At 59.2% G+C, this 17,265-nt stretch overlaps 1 protein-coding gene across 11 annotated transcripts; it reads left to right on the forward strand.

The window, feature by feature from the left end:
• The first annotated feature begins 8 nt into the window (after positions 1-8).
• Positions 9-16,560, forward strand: PCBP2 (poly(rC) binding protein 2). 11 transcript variants are annotated; one of them, XM_049818673.1, is made up of 16 exons: positions 11-217; positions 2,987-3,122; positions 3,554-3,577; positions 3,685-3,717; positions 4,093-4,209; positions 5,689-5,820; positions 6,438-6,566; positions 7,091-7,165; positions 8,823-8,909; positions 9,083-9,148; positions 9,924-9,965; positions 11,087-11,159; positions 11,693-11,731; positions 12,798-12,850; positions 13,254-13,423; positions 16,212-16,560. In XM_049818673.1, exons 2-16 carry the CDS (start codon positions 3,054-3,056, stop codon positions 16,246-16,248), a joined length of 1,146 nt encoding a protein of 381 aa, XP_049674630.1. In that variant the 5' UTR covers positions 11-217; positions 2,987-3,053; the 3' UTR covers positions 16,249-16,560. The 11 variants fall into 11 exon arrangements, with proteins under 11 accessions (XP_049674638.1, XP_049674639.1, XP_049674630.1 ...); XM_049818681.1 differs by lacking the exons at positions 11,693-11,731; positions 16,212-16,560 and adding an exon at positions 9,281-9,341 and having other exon boundaries at positions 9-217; positions 12,795-12,850; positions 13,254-13,394; XM_049818682.1 differs by lacking the exons at positions 11,693-11,731; positions 16,212-16,560 and adding an exon at positions 9,281-9,341 and having other exon boundaries at positions 10-217; positions 13,254-13,394.
• Positions 16,561-17,265: the final 705 nt, after the last annotated feature.

Below are 17,265 nucleotides of genomic sequence, written 5' to 3' on the forward strand. Positions count from 1 at the left end.
AATCGGGCCGCTCCCGCCGCCCCCTCCCAGACCCGCCGCGGCCGCCGCAGCAGGAGCAGCAGCCGCCGCCGCCGCCCTCCCCGCCGCCATCCCGCCCGCCCGCCCCGGCGCGTTTCCCTTTCCCCCCCCTACCTCCCTCCCCTCCTTCCCCGCCCTCCCTTCCTCCCGCTCCGCCCGGAGCGCCCTTCTCCCGCCGCCGTTACCGGCGCCGCTCCAGGTAGGCCCGACCACCCCCCCACACACCCCCAACCCCCCCCCAACCCCAAACCCCCCCCTTTCCCCTCCCCGAGGCTCCCGCCGCCGACTTCCACAACGGCCGCGGAGCCGCGGCCTCGCGTAACTCCCCCGCCGCCGCCCGCCCGCCGCCCGTCGCCGGCCGCGCCCTCACGCCAGCCCGCGGCCTACGTGCGGCCTAGTCGCGGCCTAGGCCGCGGCCTGCGCGCGCGCCGCCGGCGGGGCGACGGAGGGGGAGGGGAGAAAGGGGGGGGATAGGGGGGTGGAGGGGTCTCCCCCCCCTCCCCGCCGACCCCCCCCCCACCCCCCAACACCCCCCTCCAGCGGGAACCGGGACCGGGGGTGGCCGGGGAGCCGCGTGCGTCACATGGCGCCGCCAGCCCCCCCCCCCCCCCCCCCCCCCCCCCGCTACCGAGCGGTTGGGGGGGGGGGGGGGGTGAGGGTTTTTTTTTTTTGTTTCTTTGGGGTTGTGGGTTTTTTTTGTTTTGTTGTTTTTAGGGTTTTTTTGTGGTTTTTTTTTTAAACGTCTGGGCCCATTTTTGCCGCCATTCCGAATTGTCCCGTCCCCCCCCCCCTCCCCCCCCTCGACCCGGTTCGCGGCGGCGCCTTCACCGGTTTGGGGACGGGGGGAACGGACGGGGACGACAGGACGGGACATGGGCCTAGCTCGGAGTTGGGGTTTTCCCCCTCCACCCCTCGGGAACTGCCCGGTTTGGACCCGCGATCCCCGGCCGGGGGTCTTCCCCCCGCCCCCCCTCCCGGGTGCTGGGGTGTTTTCAGAGCCCCGGAGCCGGTCCCCCCCTCCCCCATCCCGGTTTGGGGCCCTGAGCTGCGCTTCCGGGACTTGGCTGGTTTTCCCTTCCTCTGGGGTTTGGGTCCAGTTTAGAGGCGCGGTCCCGGGACTGGGGATTCCCCCCCCTTTTGTGTATGGCGCCCGGTCCAGAAGTTCAATCCCAGGCCCGGGGGTCGGTCCGTGGCCCACCCCCCCTTTCATTCCCCTTCCCGGGCCAACAGGCCAGGTTCAGAGTTGGGATTTCCAGCCCCGGACTTGTTTTTCGCTACCACCTCTTCCCCCCGCCCCCCACCACAGGGATGAGCTGGTTTTGAAGCCACGTTTCCCCCCACCTCAGGGACAGGCTGGTTTTGGAGCTAAATCCCTGCCCCAGCAACCAGTTCCGCCCCCCCCCCCCCCCCCCCCCCAGTGGTCCCAGTTTGGGGTTGGGGTCCTGAGTGCGGAGGCCCCCGGGGTTTGATCCCGGTACAGGCAGCAGGCAGGGACCGGGCCTCCCGCGTGCACTGTGGGGGCAGGCAGGGCTGGTGGATGGAGGTAAGGAGAAGTTTGGGGGAAGTTTTCCTGTGGAAGAGCATCGCTGTGAGCCTGGATCGGAGTGACGGCTGCTCGCCAGCCTCGGCCTGCCCCGCACGGCTTCGCTTCTCCCTTTGCGTAACCCCCCGGCAGGTTTGGTCGGCTCCTTTTGTCTCCAGTGGGCCGTGAGGCAGCCCTGTAACCGACCCAAGCTCGTTTGACTGGCAGAACCGCTGCCAGGAAAGCAAATTAATGCTAACGAAGACGAACTGGGACGCTGAACTGGTGGGAGGAGAAGTGGGTTCAGAGCCGGAGAGACGGCGGCGGATGCCAGCGAGGCTCCTGCCACCTCCGGTGAACCGGGAAACTTGTAAACAACCGACTCGTGGGCTCGGGTCTAGACTCTCCTCCTCGCTCTGCCGCTACTGGGCTCGGATCCTGAGGCCTTCTTTCCAAACTAGGCAAACGGTCGCCTTTTTGGATCTGACAGGATGTCAGGCTGAGTTTCACGGAGGCCGTAACTCCTCGCTACAGAAGAAAAACCCCCTTCCATGCCAGTGGCTTCCCCTTAAAAGAGCATTAACCTGGAGTGCGGCAGCGCTGCCTGCTTGGCATGGTCCCCTGCCAGATTAATCCCCCTGCCCTCGCCCTGGCTTCTTCTTTCCCTGGGCTTGGTTAAACTTTGATGGGGTGGTGACCAGCTGGACTGATAAAAACAAGAGCTGAAATTTAGTTTAATTTATTTATTTTTAAAGTTAAACAGCTGACTAGCTGAGCTGGTGGCTGGTCGTGGTGTTTTGCAACTGCTGTCGACTCAGGCCGCAGGTTGTTTGAAACCTGATCGTGGGCTCGTCTGGCCTTATCTGGTTTGAGTAAATCAACTTGGAAACCAGTCTGAAAGGCCTCCCCACGCAGGCTCAGGGTACAGAGAAGTTGTTATATTTTATTTTCTCAACAGCCCGGCTCCCCAAGCGGGTTAAACCGAAGGGAAGCGGGGCGGTCGCTCCGTCTGGCGCGTGTGTGTCTACACGCAGCTGCAGAGGAAAGCTTGTAATCTAGATTAAGGTGTGGGGCTCGCAAGTAGAGGCAAGTTCCCTGGAGCTGTAGGTGAAGCCTGTGTGAGGAGCAGGGCTGGAAGAAGGCAGGGGACGAGCAAGACCCTCGTGGTCCAGGCTGTTGCTTGATGCAGGTGGGATTGTGCCAGTTCAGCCCATCCGCCCTGGAAAATGCCTGGCAGGAGAAGCAGCTTATTGGTTGGGGAGCTGAGCCACCATGGATCGGCTCTCCTGGTCACTGCTTGGAGAGGAGCGTAGCCTTAAAACTACCAGGGGGATATTCAAGGGGAGAACAAAGCACAGGGGGGCTTGAATCCCCCTGGGATGGGTCTGAAACTGGCCAGGGAGGATTGGCACAGCCCATCAAATGCAACCCCTCTCCTGTTCATAGCTCCACTTACCCAGTGACCAAAGATCTGAGCACTGACGCAGCCTGACTCAACTCAACGCAGCTCAAGATGGACACCGGTGTCATTGAAGGTGGTTTAAATGTCACGCTCACCATCCGACTACTTATGCACGGAAAGGTATGTGTCCATGGGACGCGGTCCGTACTGAAGCCCCCTTGCCTGATGCAGGGCTGGCAGCCCGGATGGAGGCTGGACACTTCTCTGGCAGTAAATTGTGTTGGTTGGACCTCTCGGAGCTGCCTCGTTACTGCAGCCATTAGGCAGTGGTGTTAGGAATGTGCTCCTTGGCACCCGGCCGGCTCCTGGATATCTCATGACAAGTGAGGCAGTGCTTTAAAAGCACAGCGCATCAATAAAAATAACAGCTCAGGAAGGGGGGGAAAAAGTGACCTGATGGAGAACTCAGCTGGGAGCAAAGTGCCAGTATGTCTTGAGGGGCCATCCCAGGAACTTTCTTTGGCTGTAAAAGGGGGTTGTTTGAGCTTGGGACTCTCTGGGAGTTGTTTTTTTTAAGCATTGACTAATTGCCCCTTTTGTTTCCATCCCAGGAGGTGGGAAGCATCATTGGGAAGGTAAGTGAGCAACAAACCCCTTTGCCCTGCCTCCTCCCCCCCCCCCCCCCCCCCCCCCCGGCCCTGCACAGCCATGCTAATACCTCTCTCTTCTCTTCCCCCCACAGAAAGGGGAGTCCGTGAAGAAGATGCGCGAGGAGGTGAGTCCGGGGACCGGGAGGGTTGGGGGGAGTGGGGAGGGGGGTAGGATTCGGTGTGGCCATGGAGGCATGGGGCCTTAAAAGGAATTTGCAGGCAGTGCCGAGCCAGCGGCACCGGCAGCAGATGGGAGCCGATGGGCGCAAGGCATGCTGGGAGGTGTAGGCAGGGCTGGGGCAGGAAGCCGAGAAGGCTAAGATGGCTGCCCGGAGCTGAGCTGAGGGAGAGAGAGAGGATTCATCACCAGTGGGGGATCCCAGGAGCCCCTGGCTCTGCTCCATGCAGAACTGAGCTGGGAGTGTGGACCTACTGCTGCTTTTGGGAGGGTCTGAGTGGGGGGCTGGGAGCCCTGATGTCTGCTCGTTTTCCTCCTGCAGAGTGGTGCTCGCATTAACATCTCAGAAGGGAACTGCCCTGAACGGATTATCACCCTTGCTGGACCTACCAATGCCATCTTCAAAGCTTTTGCAATGATCATTGACAAACTGGAAGAGGTGCGTGTGCGGCCTCGACCCCTTCCCCTGCCTGCAGCGAGCAGGCAGCGGGCTGCTGCCCTGCCTGCAGTCATCCTTTACCCCTGTCCTCAGATAAATTTGCCCTGGGATCTACCCCAGAGCATGCAGGGGGGTCCATAGCATGAGGAAGAGCTCTTCCCTTGGGGATGAGCAGCAGGATGGGCTTGTTCCGCATGGACTGATGGCATTTTCCCTGTGGGGCCTGATCTTTGCCCAGCTATGAGCAGGGTCAAGGTCCAGGTAGTGACGCTTCCCGTGTGCACTCAGCCATCCTTAAGCGTCTGCTCACTGAGCGCCAGAGCCCTGCAGGGACTTTCCTGGGCTGAAAACGCTCTATGGCCACTGGTTAAACAGCTTAAAACAGAGCAGGGCTTTGAAACTTCCCTGGCTTTGCTTGTCTTGCTGGGTGGTCGTGCTGCTTCCCCTTTGGCATGCCTCGGTGGGTAGCGGGGACTCGGCTCTATCTCCAGCCCCCTGACGAGGGGACCTGGGGGTGTCGTTGTGCAGCGTTGAAGGAGGAGCTGCATTGTGCCCCTGGTCCCGTTGAATCGGTGGCATCCAACGGGGATGTTGATCCTACATAACCCGGATCTTGGCTGTGGGCGTTAGAGCCTGCTCGGGGCTGTGTTGTCGAGGAGCTTTCCATCCTGCTCCGCATCGTTTGGAAGGTGTGAGCACTGCATGCCTGGTGTGGGGCAGAGCTCCATGACCCTCACCTCGCCTGTGGGGGTAAAAAGCCTGTTGCCCTTTGGATTTGGGACACTTCCCTGGGAGGAGGCAGCCCAGTGCTGGCAGATCTGTCCCCAAGGCACCTCTGCTCTCGCTACTGAGCCCAGAGCTGTTTCTGCTCTACCCCAAGAGCTAGAGTCCTCCAAGGTCTCCCTGTCTGAGCGTGGCTCCTGGCTGCCAGTGCTCCGAGCGCTGGGCTTGGGAGTTAAAGCTTTTATTTTAGTAGGTCAGTTGAGTGCCGTGGCCTTGTACGTCCCCTCCCCCTGCCAGCACATGACCGCTGTAATCAGCGCTGGGCTTGTTTTCCCCAGAGCTGCTCCTGCCCTGATCTGCCATTACAGCAGGAGGCTCCATGTTGAACTGGGAGCTGTGGGCACATTGAGCTCCCAACCACTTATCCCCTTCCCGTATCATTGGTTCCCATTCAGCTGTGGTGTGACCCAGCCAGTGTTTCTGTGCTGCACTGGTGGGGGTTAAACCCCCATTATCATTGAGACAACAGAGTTTGGCTGCTTCCTCCTGTGTCAGAATGTGGCTGTGTTGTTTCTGGGCTGCTAACAAAGTTGTGGGAAATAGGACCGGGAGAGCCCTGGGGTCACCTTGGCCCAGCCTGCCTGTGCCAGCGTCATCCTCCCTGTCCCTCTGCCGGGTGCGTCACCTCCCTGCGTGCCATTCCGGCGAGGGCACCATGCCGGGCTGACCCCTCTGAGTAACTCGTCTTCCTCGCAGGACATCAGCAGCTCCATGACCAACAGTACAGCTGCCAGCCGGCCCCCGGTCACCCTCCGGCTCGTGGTACCTGCCAGCCAGTGCGGTTCCCTCATTGGAAAAGGAGGCTGCAAGATCAAAGAGATAAGAGAGGTGTGTGTTGGCCAGCCCGAGGGGGGGATGCACAGGGCCTGGGTGCTCCCAGGGGCAAGTCCTTGTGTCAGCCCCCCACCCTGGGTGGTAGTGCATAGTAGAGACATGGCATCACTTGGCTTTTTCAGAGCTTCTTGTATTTTTAGTGCTTGTGAAACTGAGACTTGGGGCAGACCCTCCCCTTCCCAGCACTGTCCCCTGCAGCAGGATGCCTGGGTTCTTGCTCCCCCCCTTCCCTTGGCTCTTGATTTCCTTTCCCACCCCCAGCCTTTTTCCAGTTGCTGGAGGGTGGGAATGCGCAGCCAGGCCTGCACCACCCTCAGTAATGCCATTTAGTACTGGGTGCTGCTGATGGATTAACTCTGTCGAGCTCCGCTGGCTGCGGAGACTGGTTTGTCTTGGGTTACAGGGAAAGGCTGCAGCCCAGGTCCTCCTCTCCTGCCCCAGGCTCCTGATGACCGAATTATTTCCAGCTAGGATTAAAGGACTTTATTTTGGGGGCAAGAAGGAGGGGGGGGGACAGTTTTGGCTATGTATAACATGGCCACGGGGTTTGTTGCTGAGGTCACAGCCCTCCCTGGGGTCTGACTGCCTATTTTTAACCGTAAACTTTGCAGAGCACAGGGGCACAGGTCCAGGTGGCAGGAGACATGCTGCCCAACTCAACCGAGCGAGCCATCACCATCGCTGGGATCCCACAGTCCATCATCGAGTGCGTCAAACAGATCTGCGTCGTCATGCTTGAGGTAGGGCCTCCCCCTGGCCCCATGGGCCTGTTTTTTTCCCCTGGGGAGGCACGTGCAGCCCAGGGATCCCTGTTGCCCTTGGCAAGCCGCATCCCTCCTTGCGAGTGGAAACTGCTGAGGACAGAAAAACGGCTGCTTGGGGGATAAAGGGATAGCTGGGGATTACAGCCTCATCCAGGTGAGGCTTGGAGCTGCTTAAAACAGGGGTCGAGTCAGGCCTTTAGAGCTGCTCACCAGCTACCGGTGTTGCCCATGGCTCCCTGGTGATCAGTTGTGCTGCCCAGCACGGTGGCACTGAGCAGCGGTGTCCTGCTGTCCCAAGTTTACCTCGCACACTGCTTTGCTCCTCAGGTGTCTTCCCTCAGCCCCATGCCCGGGATAGGGAAGAAATAGGATCGCTCTGTGTCCTCCCAAATGGCCAATTTTAAACCTGAAGCAGAGTGTTGGTGTCTGGGGTGCAGGGAAGGGATTGTCAGTGCCAGCAGCGCTCGGTGTCTAACCTCTTCTCTCTGCCTGTCACCCAGTCTCCCCCGAAGGGCGTCACCATCCCGTACCGACCCAAGCCATCCAGCTCTCCCGTCATCTTTGCAGGCGGTCAGGTAAGGCCTCTCCTCTGCTCTCGGGGTGCGGGATGGGGAGGGGAAGGGGATGTCTTACTGAGCTGCCACGCTGCCAGTGCACATCAGCCGCTCTGCGTGCCTGTCACCCACGCCGCTTCCTCCAGCGGAGAGGGGCTCTGCTTGGCCTCAGCCTCCCAGAGCCTGCTCCGAGCCTTCCTCGCTGAGCTCGCTGAGGGATGGAAGAGGGCAAAGGTGGGATGAGGGGGGAGTGCAAAAGGGCTGATCTGGGGAGGAGGGCATGCTGGCAAACAGTCCTGGAGTTAACCAGCCAAAAAAAAAAAAACCATCCCAGTGTGGTGGTGGTGGGGGGGGATTTGAATCAGGCTGAGACTCCAGCTGCCAAATCCAGGCTCTGCCCCTCTGCCTGGGGCTGGCTCTGAGGACTTGGGGCAACCTGTTGTGGGTGACTGGCCCGGAGGGTTGGGGGGGTTCTCTGCTCTCTGGGGCTGGTGCTAGGGGTGCAAAGGCTTAGCCTGTGCTGTGGGTAGGGTGAGGGTGCAGAAGGGCTTCATCTTGCATGAGGGGAGGGTGTCAGATAGGAGTAGCCATCAGGTGATGTGGGATTTAGTCCCTCCTGTGCTGAGCTGATCCAGGGGAGTTGCTTGCCCCCTACTGCCGAGCCAGGTTACAGGTGACAGGGCTCCCTTGGGATCCTGTCTGCTGTAAAGCCCTGAATCCCCCTGACCTGTTTGGGGCATGGGGGTGCTGGCTGCGTGTCTCGCCCGTGGTCCCATCCAGGCCACTGGGCAAGGCAGGAGGCTCAGGCCCAGGTGGGGGTCACAGGCTCCCCATCCTGCGGTTCACAGGGCTGCCGTAACGCTCGGAGAAAATGCGGCGACTCGTGCAAATGCATCCGCTGCCTTCCTGCTGTCAGGGAGACCCCTCTGGGGTGGGCTCTGGCAGGGCCTGGAGCCCCTAGCCGGCCCGGGGACCCGCGCAGTCAGGGTCTGGTGTTGTTGATGGAAGTCTCCGTAAGCAGGGAAGGGGGTAGCTGCCGCTGGCCTCCCTGAGAGCCAGGCCTGACTCTGCTCTTCCCCCCCCCCACCCCCCCCACCCCCGCCAGGCTGGCACGCCATGCTTGTTATGGGGATGGACCTGCTGCCGTCCCCTTCCTTGCCTTGGCCCCCCCCACCCCCCCCACCCCTTGCCCTCCCTGCCTCTTCCTCCTCCCCTCCCCGAACCCGGTCAGCCCCCCCTGCCTCTCCGACAGCTTCTCATGTCGCTCTGCACCCCGGGGGAAGCGCCTGGCTGGTACGTCTGTGCCCCCCGTGCCTTTTGCAAGCGGAGGGCCGTACCGCATGGCCCCCCCCCCCGTGGTGCGGGAGCCGGCCGCCTTCCCTGTTAGAGCAGTGAGGAGCAGGCTTCCCATGGCCACGCATCTCTTCCCTCCCCTCCCCTTTCTTCTCCCCCCTCCTTCTCTTCCACCCCTCTCCCCTGGCCCAGGGCCGCGGCCAGCCCCATGCAGCCGTCCGGGCCCCGCTCCCGGTGGTGTTGCGCTCTGTCTTTGCAGCTCAGAGTCGTGCGTAGAGCAGGGTTAGCCCTCGAAAAGCAGAGCTAATGTCGATGTGACTTTGGTGTTAGCGGAAGGTTTCGGATTGACAGCCCTGGAGACTGAAGTCCTCTAATTTATCCACAGGACAGGTACAGCAGCGGCAGTGCGAGCTACCCCCACACCGCCCCATCCATGTGCCTCAACTCTGACTTGGAGGGACCACCTCAGGAGGTGAGAGGGGAGTTCAGTCTCCACGGCCCGTTCAATCCTTGGCCTCTCTGAGACTGCCAACAAGGGTGGCATCCCCGTCCCCGTCCCCCAAAACCGTCAACGGTGGCTTTTGTGCTGTGGACTCCTGTCCACTGGGAACTGGACTCTGAGCCCACCAACCTCTCCTCACGCAGGCCACCCGGCAGCCACTGCATGGCAACGAACTTGGGCCAATTCCAGCCTGGGCTGCAGTTCTTCCGGTGACCTGGAAGTGAGGCTGTGTACCCCCCTCTCCCCTTCCTATCCCACCCACCCCCACCTGCCCGGCCCCCCCCACCCCCCCAAACCTTAGCCAGCCAGGCCCCAGCCAGTGACTCGCCCTTTCTGGGTAGCTTCAGGAGGAATCTGAAGTCTGTGGCTGTCCCTTAACCTCAAGACATGGAATTGTGGCAGGTCAGGCACTCAGCCTTGTTACCCCCCCCGAATGCCTCTCTTTTGCCTTGTCTAGCATCGGTAGCCAGCTCCAGCATTTACCTCTAGCTTGCCCGGCGACGTTTTCCTAGGCGTGCGGAAGTGAAGAGAGGACTCGGAACGGGACTTTTTTTTTGGGGGGGGCTGCTGGGCCGGGGAAAGGAGGGGCCGGGAGCTAGCAGGGCTGGCGGGGGCGTTGGAGATCTTCCCCTGTCGGCGAGGCGGGGGGCGCAGGGCTAGAAGCATTGTCGGACTCCACCACACCATACATCTTCATCAAGATCCCAGCCGTTCTGTTTTTGTCTGCCACTTTTTTTTTGGGGGGGACGGCGCCATACTGTCCACTCCCTCCCTGTAACCGCCACGTAAGGCCAATTCGAGTAACCGCCCGTCTAGAAACTGCTTGTTACAGCATTTATCCGTCCCCTGCCTCTCCCTGCCCCACTTCCCTCGCCCCGGAGAACTCTCCACCTTGGCTCTCTGACTTCCTGGCTAGTTGAAATCTGTCTGTCCCTGGGTGGCTGTCCGATGGTTGTTAATAGGACTGTTTTCCTCCTTTTGTAGGCCTATACCATTCAAGGACAGTATGCCATTCCACAGCCAGATGTAAGTTTTGTTTACAACTTCTTGTCTTGAAATCCACCCTCTTCCTCCCCCCTTCCAAAATTTTCTCCGTGCTTTCTCGACTCGAGCCGCTAGCTGTCAGCTTGGGCTGAATACTCAATCTGATCCGAACTCCCCCCCAAAAAACTTGCCTCCCTTCAATTTGCACTCCTGCAGCCAGCTTCACCCGGTCTCAGATCTCTCCTTTTTCCTTCCCCCACCTTCTTTCTGACACTTCCCTCCTCCTATATATTATTTTTTTTTCCCAACCCACCTCTCCCTGGCTTGGCATTTCACACCAGCTCTGGCTTTTCCCTTGCCCCCACCCCCTCTTGAATTTGGCACGCAGCCCATCAAGAGAAAACAAAAACAGCACATGATGGTTCACTGTCATGGTGGTTCTCCTGGGGCAGGGGACAGCTGGCCCAGCGAGCGGTCGCAGGTGGCAGTTGGGGGGGGACAGGGGGGAGGGTTGGATCCGGCCCGGCCCAGGCTGCTGCCAGCCTGTCGGGGACTGTTTGGGAGAGGAGTGACAGTCTGGGCAGCAGCCACCTCTCCTGTGGGTGCTGTCCTGGCTTGCTGTCGGACACCACCATCCTCTGACACCCATGCTCATCCCGTAGGCTCGTTGCAGGCTGGGTGGGGGCTGATCTCCACTCCTGGCACCATTAGAGTGGTGGTGGGGGGGGTGATGATTCTGATGTGCCAGGCCAGGGAGGAGAAGGACTAGAAGGAAGCTGGGCTATAAGAGCTACTCCAGGGGCTGAACCGAGCCAGGCTCCATCCCCATCTCCCTTCACGGCACTCCTGTCAGCCCTGCTGCTCCTTGCATGGTGTGGTGTGAGCACCCTGCCATCTTGTCTCTCCTGCTCCTCTCTGCTTCTCTCCCTGAGCTCCTTTCATACCTCGCTTCACCAGGGGGTGGGTGCAGCCCCCCCAGCCCACCTTGGCCTGGTGCCTTCTTCCTCTCCGTGCAGAGAGGGCAGTGCCGTGTATGGAGGGGCCAGGGGGGACCCGGTGCCAGTGGTAGTGTCTGTGTTGATGTGCGTGCTATGAGTCCTGGCCCCCCTTGGGCTTGGGAAATGGCTAACATCAGCCTTTTTCTTTTTCTTTTTCCCCTCTAGCTGACCAAGCTGCACCAGTTGGCAATGCAACAGTCACACTTTCCAATGTCTCATGGCAACACTGGATTCAGTGGTATGGAAACTCCTTCTCTCTTCTGTACGCTAGCGTGGGCCAAAGGCCAGCCTGCGAGCCGCCGCTTGGCTCCTCTCTAATGGGGCCTCTGCTCGGGTCTTGTGCTCTCAAAAAAAAAAAAAAAACCAAAACCAAACGTTCCCCCAGAGCCAAGCCTGGCCAGGTAACGATTTTTGTTGCGACATCTCTGGGGGCAACTTGGTACCGGCTTCTGCGAGTTGTGGGGGGCCGCAGAGGGTAGAAAAAAAAACAAACCAAAAAAAAAAAACCAAAAAAGAAAACAAACCACTGAGCAGGCAGGGCCTCCATGCTGCTTTCCTTCCTCTTCACCCCCATCCTCCACAGCTCTGCCAATGCACTGAGAGACCCCCTGACCCGCAGCACCCTCTCTCTCCCCTCCGGCTACTCCAGTCCTGAGCAGGCAACTGTTGAGTTGTACCAAATTTGCTGTAGATTTGCTAAGATGGCTAAAATATCCATTTGGGGCTCTAAACTTGAGACAGCCAAACTCATTGTCACTTGTATCTTAACAGGCATTGAATCCAGCTCTCCAGAGGTGAAAGGCTATTGGGGTAATGATTAAAAAACAAAATCTGTAGTTATTCTATTGTGTATTAATACTGACCGGGGTCTCGTTCTCCCTGTTAAATGCTGCCCACCTTTGTGCACGGATGGGAGGGGAAAGGGGGGGTCAAGGGGAGCCTTAGAAGGGCTGGAGGTACTGACTGGCTTGGTTTTACATGCCCCAGAAGAAGTCAGCTGGACAGTGGAGAGCAGCAGGACTTGTTGGAGGGCTTGGTCATCCAGTGCCTGACGCTGGTAGTGAGCCTTGGGCCCCCATGCTTTACCCCCCCCAGCCATGTGCCTGAGGGGGGGCAGTGATTTCCCCCTGCCCAAGGAGTTGCTGGAGCAGATTGCCTGCAGCGGCCGAGCCCCTGCTTGCCGCTGGTGGTGGGGGGACAGCACTGTGTTAACCACCGTGGCTGCCGGTGTGTCCGCAGGTTGCTTTGCCCCTGCCAAAGCCCTGGGGTGAGGTCTTGAGGCTCCCACTGCTCCCTGTAGCAGGGAGCGAGCTGGGGAGGGGGGAAAAATATATTTAAAAACATTTAAAAAAAACCCCAAAAACCAAAAACCCACTTAGTACACATGCTTGGCCCCATCTGAGATCTGAGCAGCCTCGCAGTGCCCGTGCCGGCCGGCGTAGCACTGCCCTGCCAGGGCCATGGCGGCGAGGAGGAGGAGGGGGGTAGCGTAGCCCTTCAAAGCTGGTAATGGAGCGGGCAGCAGAGCTGAGTGCCCAAATGGAGCCCCCGCAGTGAGAGTGCACTGCTCTGGGACTGTCCTGACCGGAAGGAAGATCCTGTGGTGACATTGCGGGGAGGGGGACAAGGGGCAGAGAAATTGGGGTGACCAAGGGGGGGAAAGCAGGCGAGTGGGAAGGAGGTGGGGAGCAGCGGGGAGGGTTGGAGTAACCTCACAGCTTGCTCTGCCCTTCCCCTCCTGTTTTAAACTGTCTTCAAGGTAGCCATGAAGCCAGCAGCAAATGCTGGCTTGTCTGCTGCGGTCTGTCTGTGCTGCGCCCCACTGTCCCACCGCCTCCCCCTGAACTTCTCCTGCTTTTTCTCTGTCTCTAAGCAGGTTTGGATGCCTCCGCTCAAACCACCTCTCACGAACTCACCATTCCAAATGATGTGAGTATCTAGAGGGGATCCATTCTTTCCAGCCCATATCTGGGAGGGAGGGTTGGTGGGCAGCTGCCCCCTTGTCCCTGTGGGTCACCAGGATCTGCCCCTCTTTCTTCTAACAAAATGGAGCATGGGGTTGCCTGTTCTTAGCTTCAAAGCTGCGGGAGGGCTTTTGGCTGCACCCCAAACTGCCTCCTTGGACCACTCTTGCTTGCATCACATCCCTTTTCCCCCTTCCAGTCAGCTTTAAGGCAGAAAACCCCCTTCTCAACCCTTTAAACACCCCCCAGGAGGTGCCAGCCCTGTCCCTGTGGAGGACAGGCACACAACAGGGGAGGAGGAGGAGGATGGGTTAACACACTTGGCTCTTACCCGCTGTTAACGTAGCTGCTTTCCTCCCCCCCCCCAGCTGATTGGCTGCATCATCGGGCGTCAGGGCGCCAAAATCAATGAGATCCGCCAGATGTCTGGGGCGCAGATCAAAATTGCCAATCCAGTGGAAGGATCTACTGACAGGCAGGTTACCATAACTGGATCTGCAGCGAGCATTAGCTTGGCCCAGTATCTAATTAATGTCAGGTAAGTCTCCAGGCGACGAGGCTCCGCGGGTCGGGTGGGGGGCTGGCACTGCACGCCCGTGCCATGGGGTACCACTCGTGGGACCCTCCTTGTGCCCCGACGCATGAGGGGAAGGGGTTTTCTCTCCCGTGGTTTTTTGTTGGTTTTTTTTTTCCCCCTCCCTTTCCTTTCCTCTCCTTGTGCCTGCTGTCCCATTTTCCTGGTGCGATCGCCTCCCGGTCTGTGGGAAGCTGTAGGGTAACGGACCCGGCTGGAAAGGGGTCCGGCCACGGTGCCGAGGGGAGCCCGTGGCTGCTTAAAAGCTGTGCCTGGCCCTGTCAAGCTCTCGGTGGTTAGGGCTGTGCTGTTTCGATCTGGCGCTTGCGTGGTGAGGGCTTTTTCGTGGGGTGATAGAGGAGGGACTTGCCTGGGCCTGCTTGTGGAGATTCTGAGCATCTCCCAGTGGGATGCCATGATCCCAGGGAGTGGAGTTGGTGCTGACTTGGCTCCTCTCCGATACCTCAGAGTGGCCGGCGAGCCCTGAACGGGGATGGCTGGCTTCCCCGCAGCCCGGCATGGGGCCTGGCTGCCTGCCCGCCATGCGGCACGCTGCGGCTCTTTCTGCCGCAGCGGGGATTTAGGGCCCGACTCGGGACTCCGTGTGCTCAGACCCATCTTGCCGTGGCGTCCCGTGTTTGCCGTGATGAGCCAGGCTGGGAGTGACGTCCTCCCCTGTCCTCAGCCCCTGGGGCTCTGGATGGAGGAGGAAAGCTGGGGAGAGCCCCAAGCCTGTGCAGGGACTTGTCACCACTCCGTGTTGCGTGGGCTGATGCCGGAATGGCACGGCAGCTCCAGCCTGGTCCCGAGCGGGAGCAGAGGAGAAGCTGCCTGTGATTTCTCTCTCTTTTTTTCTTTTTTTTTTTTTTGGCTTATTCCACTTGCTCCACACTGGTTGTGTTGAGGTGCCCAGCTCCAAGGGTGCTGGGACAGCCTTGCTGCTGAGCTGATGGCTCGGCCCCAGGCTCCGGGGTGTGCGGGGGGTCCTGGTGCAGCTCATAGGTGAGGCCAGACCTCGCTGGGCACGGCTGCGGCCTCGCAGTGCCGCTCCCCCTTCCTTCCCTCCCTCCCTCCCCGAGCTCGGCTCGTGCGATTCTACGCTGTTTGTCCTGTGCTTTTTTTTTTGTGGTGTTCCCTTCCACCCACCCGTATATTTTTTTTTGTTCCTTTTCTCCTCTGTTACAGTTTAGAAAGCGCTAAACCCTCCTCCCAGGCAGCCTCCGTCACGATCCCTGACCACCTCAGCATCAACCTCTCTCAACCCTCCACCCCTTCTTCTTCTTCCTCCTCCACCACCACCCCCTCGCTCGCCACAGCGGGGGCCTCCGAAGCACCCGCCAGCCTCCCCAACCCTCTTCCGACCGCCCCTTGTGTCTCCAGTCTGCTTGGCATGAAACCTGTCCCTCTCCTGGCTCTAAATGTTGTGTCTGCTGCTAAGGGTACCTCCGCTCCAGCTGTGCCATGTGTCACTAACAAACTGAAAGCGGAAAAGCAGAGATTTTCTCCTTACTGAGTCTGCTTGTGGCCTTAGAGGACCAGCAGATCGGTGGCAGCATGGAGACCCCGTAGAGGAGACTTGGAAGAGCAATTCTTTTTCTCTTTTTCATTGTTTGGGTTTTTTTTTTTCTCCTCCTTTTTACTCCAAAGTGAGCTTGTGATGTTTCTTAGAACGGAGTTTTCTAGCCGGCCGAGAGACAATTTTCCTTGTATCCCAGCCCGGCCTGGAGTCTAGTGATCTGTTCAATTCCTTCTCAATCCTGCTAGCTTGTAGCTGTTGCTTATTTTTTTCTCCTTTTTTTTTTTTTCCATTTTTTTAGTAGCTTGGTTGCAATCGCGGTTTTGGGGAGGGGGTGGGGGGGTGGAGGGAGGGGTTCGTTACCGAATAAACGAGTTGGGATTTAATTGCATTCCTGGTGACATTGCCCATGGGGCTCGCGGCCTCGCCTGTCTCTCTTTAATGTCTGTACCTGTAATAAAGTTGCCACGGTGAGAATCTGCTCTGCTAGATCTGTGCTGATGGGGGGGGGCTGAGCCCCGGGGAGGGGGCCTTGTGGGGTGCCCTCTTGCTGGGGGGGGCTCACTGCCACCCCGGTTGGGGTGCCCCCCCCCTAAATTGCAGGGAGGGAGAAGCTTTGAGCCGCAGAGGTGGCAGCTCCTGGGGGTGCTCGGTGTGGGTTGGGGGTGCTGGTGTCATCCCTGCTTGCTCGGGGACCCCCTTGCATCGTGTGTGTCCGTCCCCCCCCCTCCTTTGTGCTCCCCAAGGGGTCCCTGGTGGGGGTACAGCCCCCCCCCCCCCCCTTGCTCTCCGCCTTCCCTGCAGGAATTGCTGCCTGATTCCTGCCTGCCCACACCCGGGGGTGCCCAGGGCACCTCGGGGTCCCCCTTCCCCTGGGTGTCCCCACCCCAAAAGCTTTGCCCACCCCCCCTGCTTGGAGCAGAGCCTGCTGGTGCGCTGGGTCTGGATATGTCCCTCCCCGGCAATGTGCTGGGCCCCGGGGAGAGCCCTCTGGCTCCATATTGGGGGCGGGGGGGCAGCAGGCTGCACCCTCCCCCCCCTTGCTGCATCTTCCCTGCCGCTTGTGCATAAAGCAACCCCCTGCACCCCAAAAACCTCCCTTCCTTCTATGGGGGACTGGCCCCCGCCTCCAGGGTGCTCCCCACGGGGAAGCCCTTCCTTCCTTACACTCCATCCCTCCTCCTTGTCCTCCTCCCCAAACCGGGGCCCCCTCTGACACCCTTTTCTTCGTTGCAGGCTCTCCTCGGAGACCGGGGGCATGGGAAGCAGCTAGGGGCCCCGACGCGGACCCTCGGCCTCACCTCACCATCCATCTGTGTAGTCCCTTAGCAGCCAGCCCCAGATTTTAACTAGTTTGTAAATTTTTCGGTTCCTCCATGCTCTCCGCGGCCACTCATGAGGTTTATTTTTTGTTTTGGTTTTTTTTTTGTTTTGGGTTTTTTGTTTTTTTTTTTTTTTTTGAATTACAGCATTTTAATTCCTTTCTCTGTTCAGCTGTTAAAATGCTGAGCCCCAGATCTTAGTTTTATAAAGCTTCTCTCTCTCCTCCCTGCCCCACCCCTCACCTCCACCCCCCCCTTTTTTTCGGCTCATGAAGTTTCTGTTTTGTCATGAAATGTAAGAGTGGAAGAGAAACATTTCAGTTTAGTTCTGTAACGTCAGGAAATTTTTCAAAAAAAAAAGTTAATAAAAAGATGGACTGGAGCTTTTCCTTGTGAATAGAAACTGGAGGATATTTTGGTTAATGGATTTGCCTGTCTCCGTCTTTATTTGAACACCCCCACCAGTTCTGCCCAGTGCTCCCAGTATGGCCTAGCTGGGGGATGGTGGGTTTGCCCTGGGGGTGGGATGGGGGATAAACCAGTCCTTGGGGGGGAGGGGGCAGATGGGGGGGTGTCTTTGGTACTCTAGATGCATTTTGGGGGTTTCTCTGTTTCTCCCTGTACCCTGCAAACTGGTCTTTAGTAGAAACCAGTATCCCAGCTGGGTCTGTTGACTCTCTCTGCCTTGCCTCCTACCACCCCAGTCCATTTGGGACCTTCCTTGCTTTGGTGGGGTGGCAGCAGTTGCCCCCCCTTTTCACTTACCCCTGGGCCTCCAGCCCTGGGTCTCTGCCACCATCTAGTGCTCCCAGTTCCACCAGTAAAGAAGGGGTGGGACTGGAGGGGGCCTCAGCCCCCTATATGCCTCCCCCCCCAATTATCCTCTGGCCAGGCCTGGGGCCACAGGCCTTCTCTCTCCACCTCTGGGGTGGGGGCTATTACAGTAGTGCCTACATAAACACAAGAGG

This window comes from Accipiter gentilis, chromosome 16 (assembly GCF_929443795.1).
Source record: "Accipiter gentilis chromosome 16, bAccGen1.1, whole genome shotgun sequence".
NCBI classification, from domain to species: Eukaryota; Metazoa; Chordata; class Aves; order Accipitriformes; family Accipitridae; genus Astur; species Astur gentilis.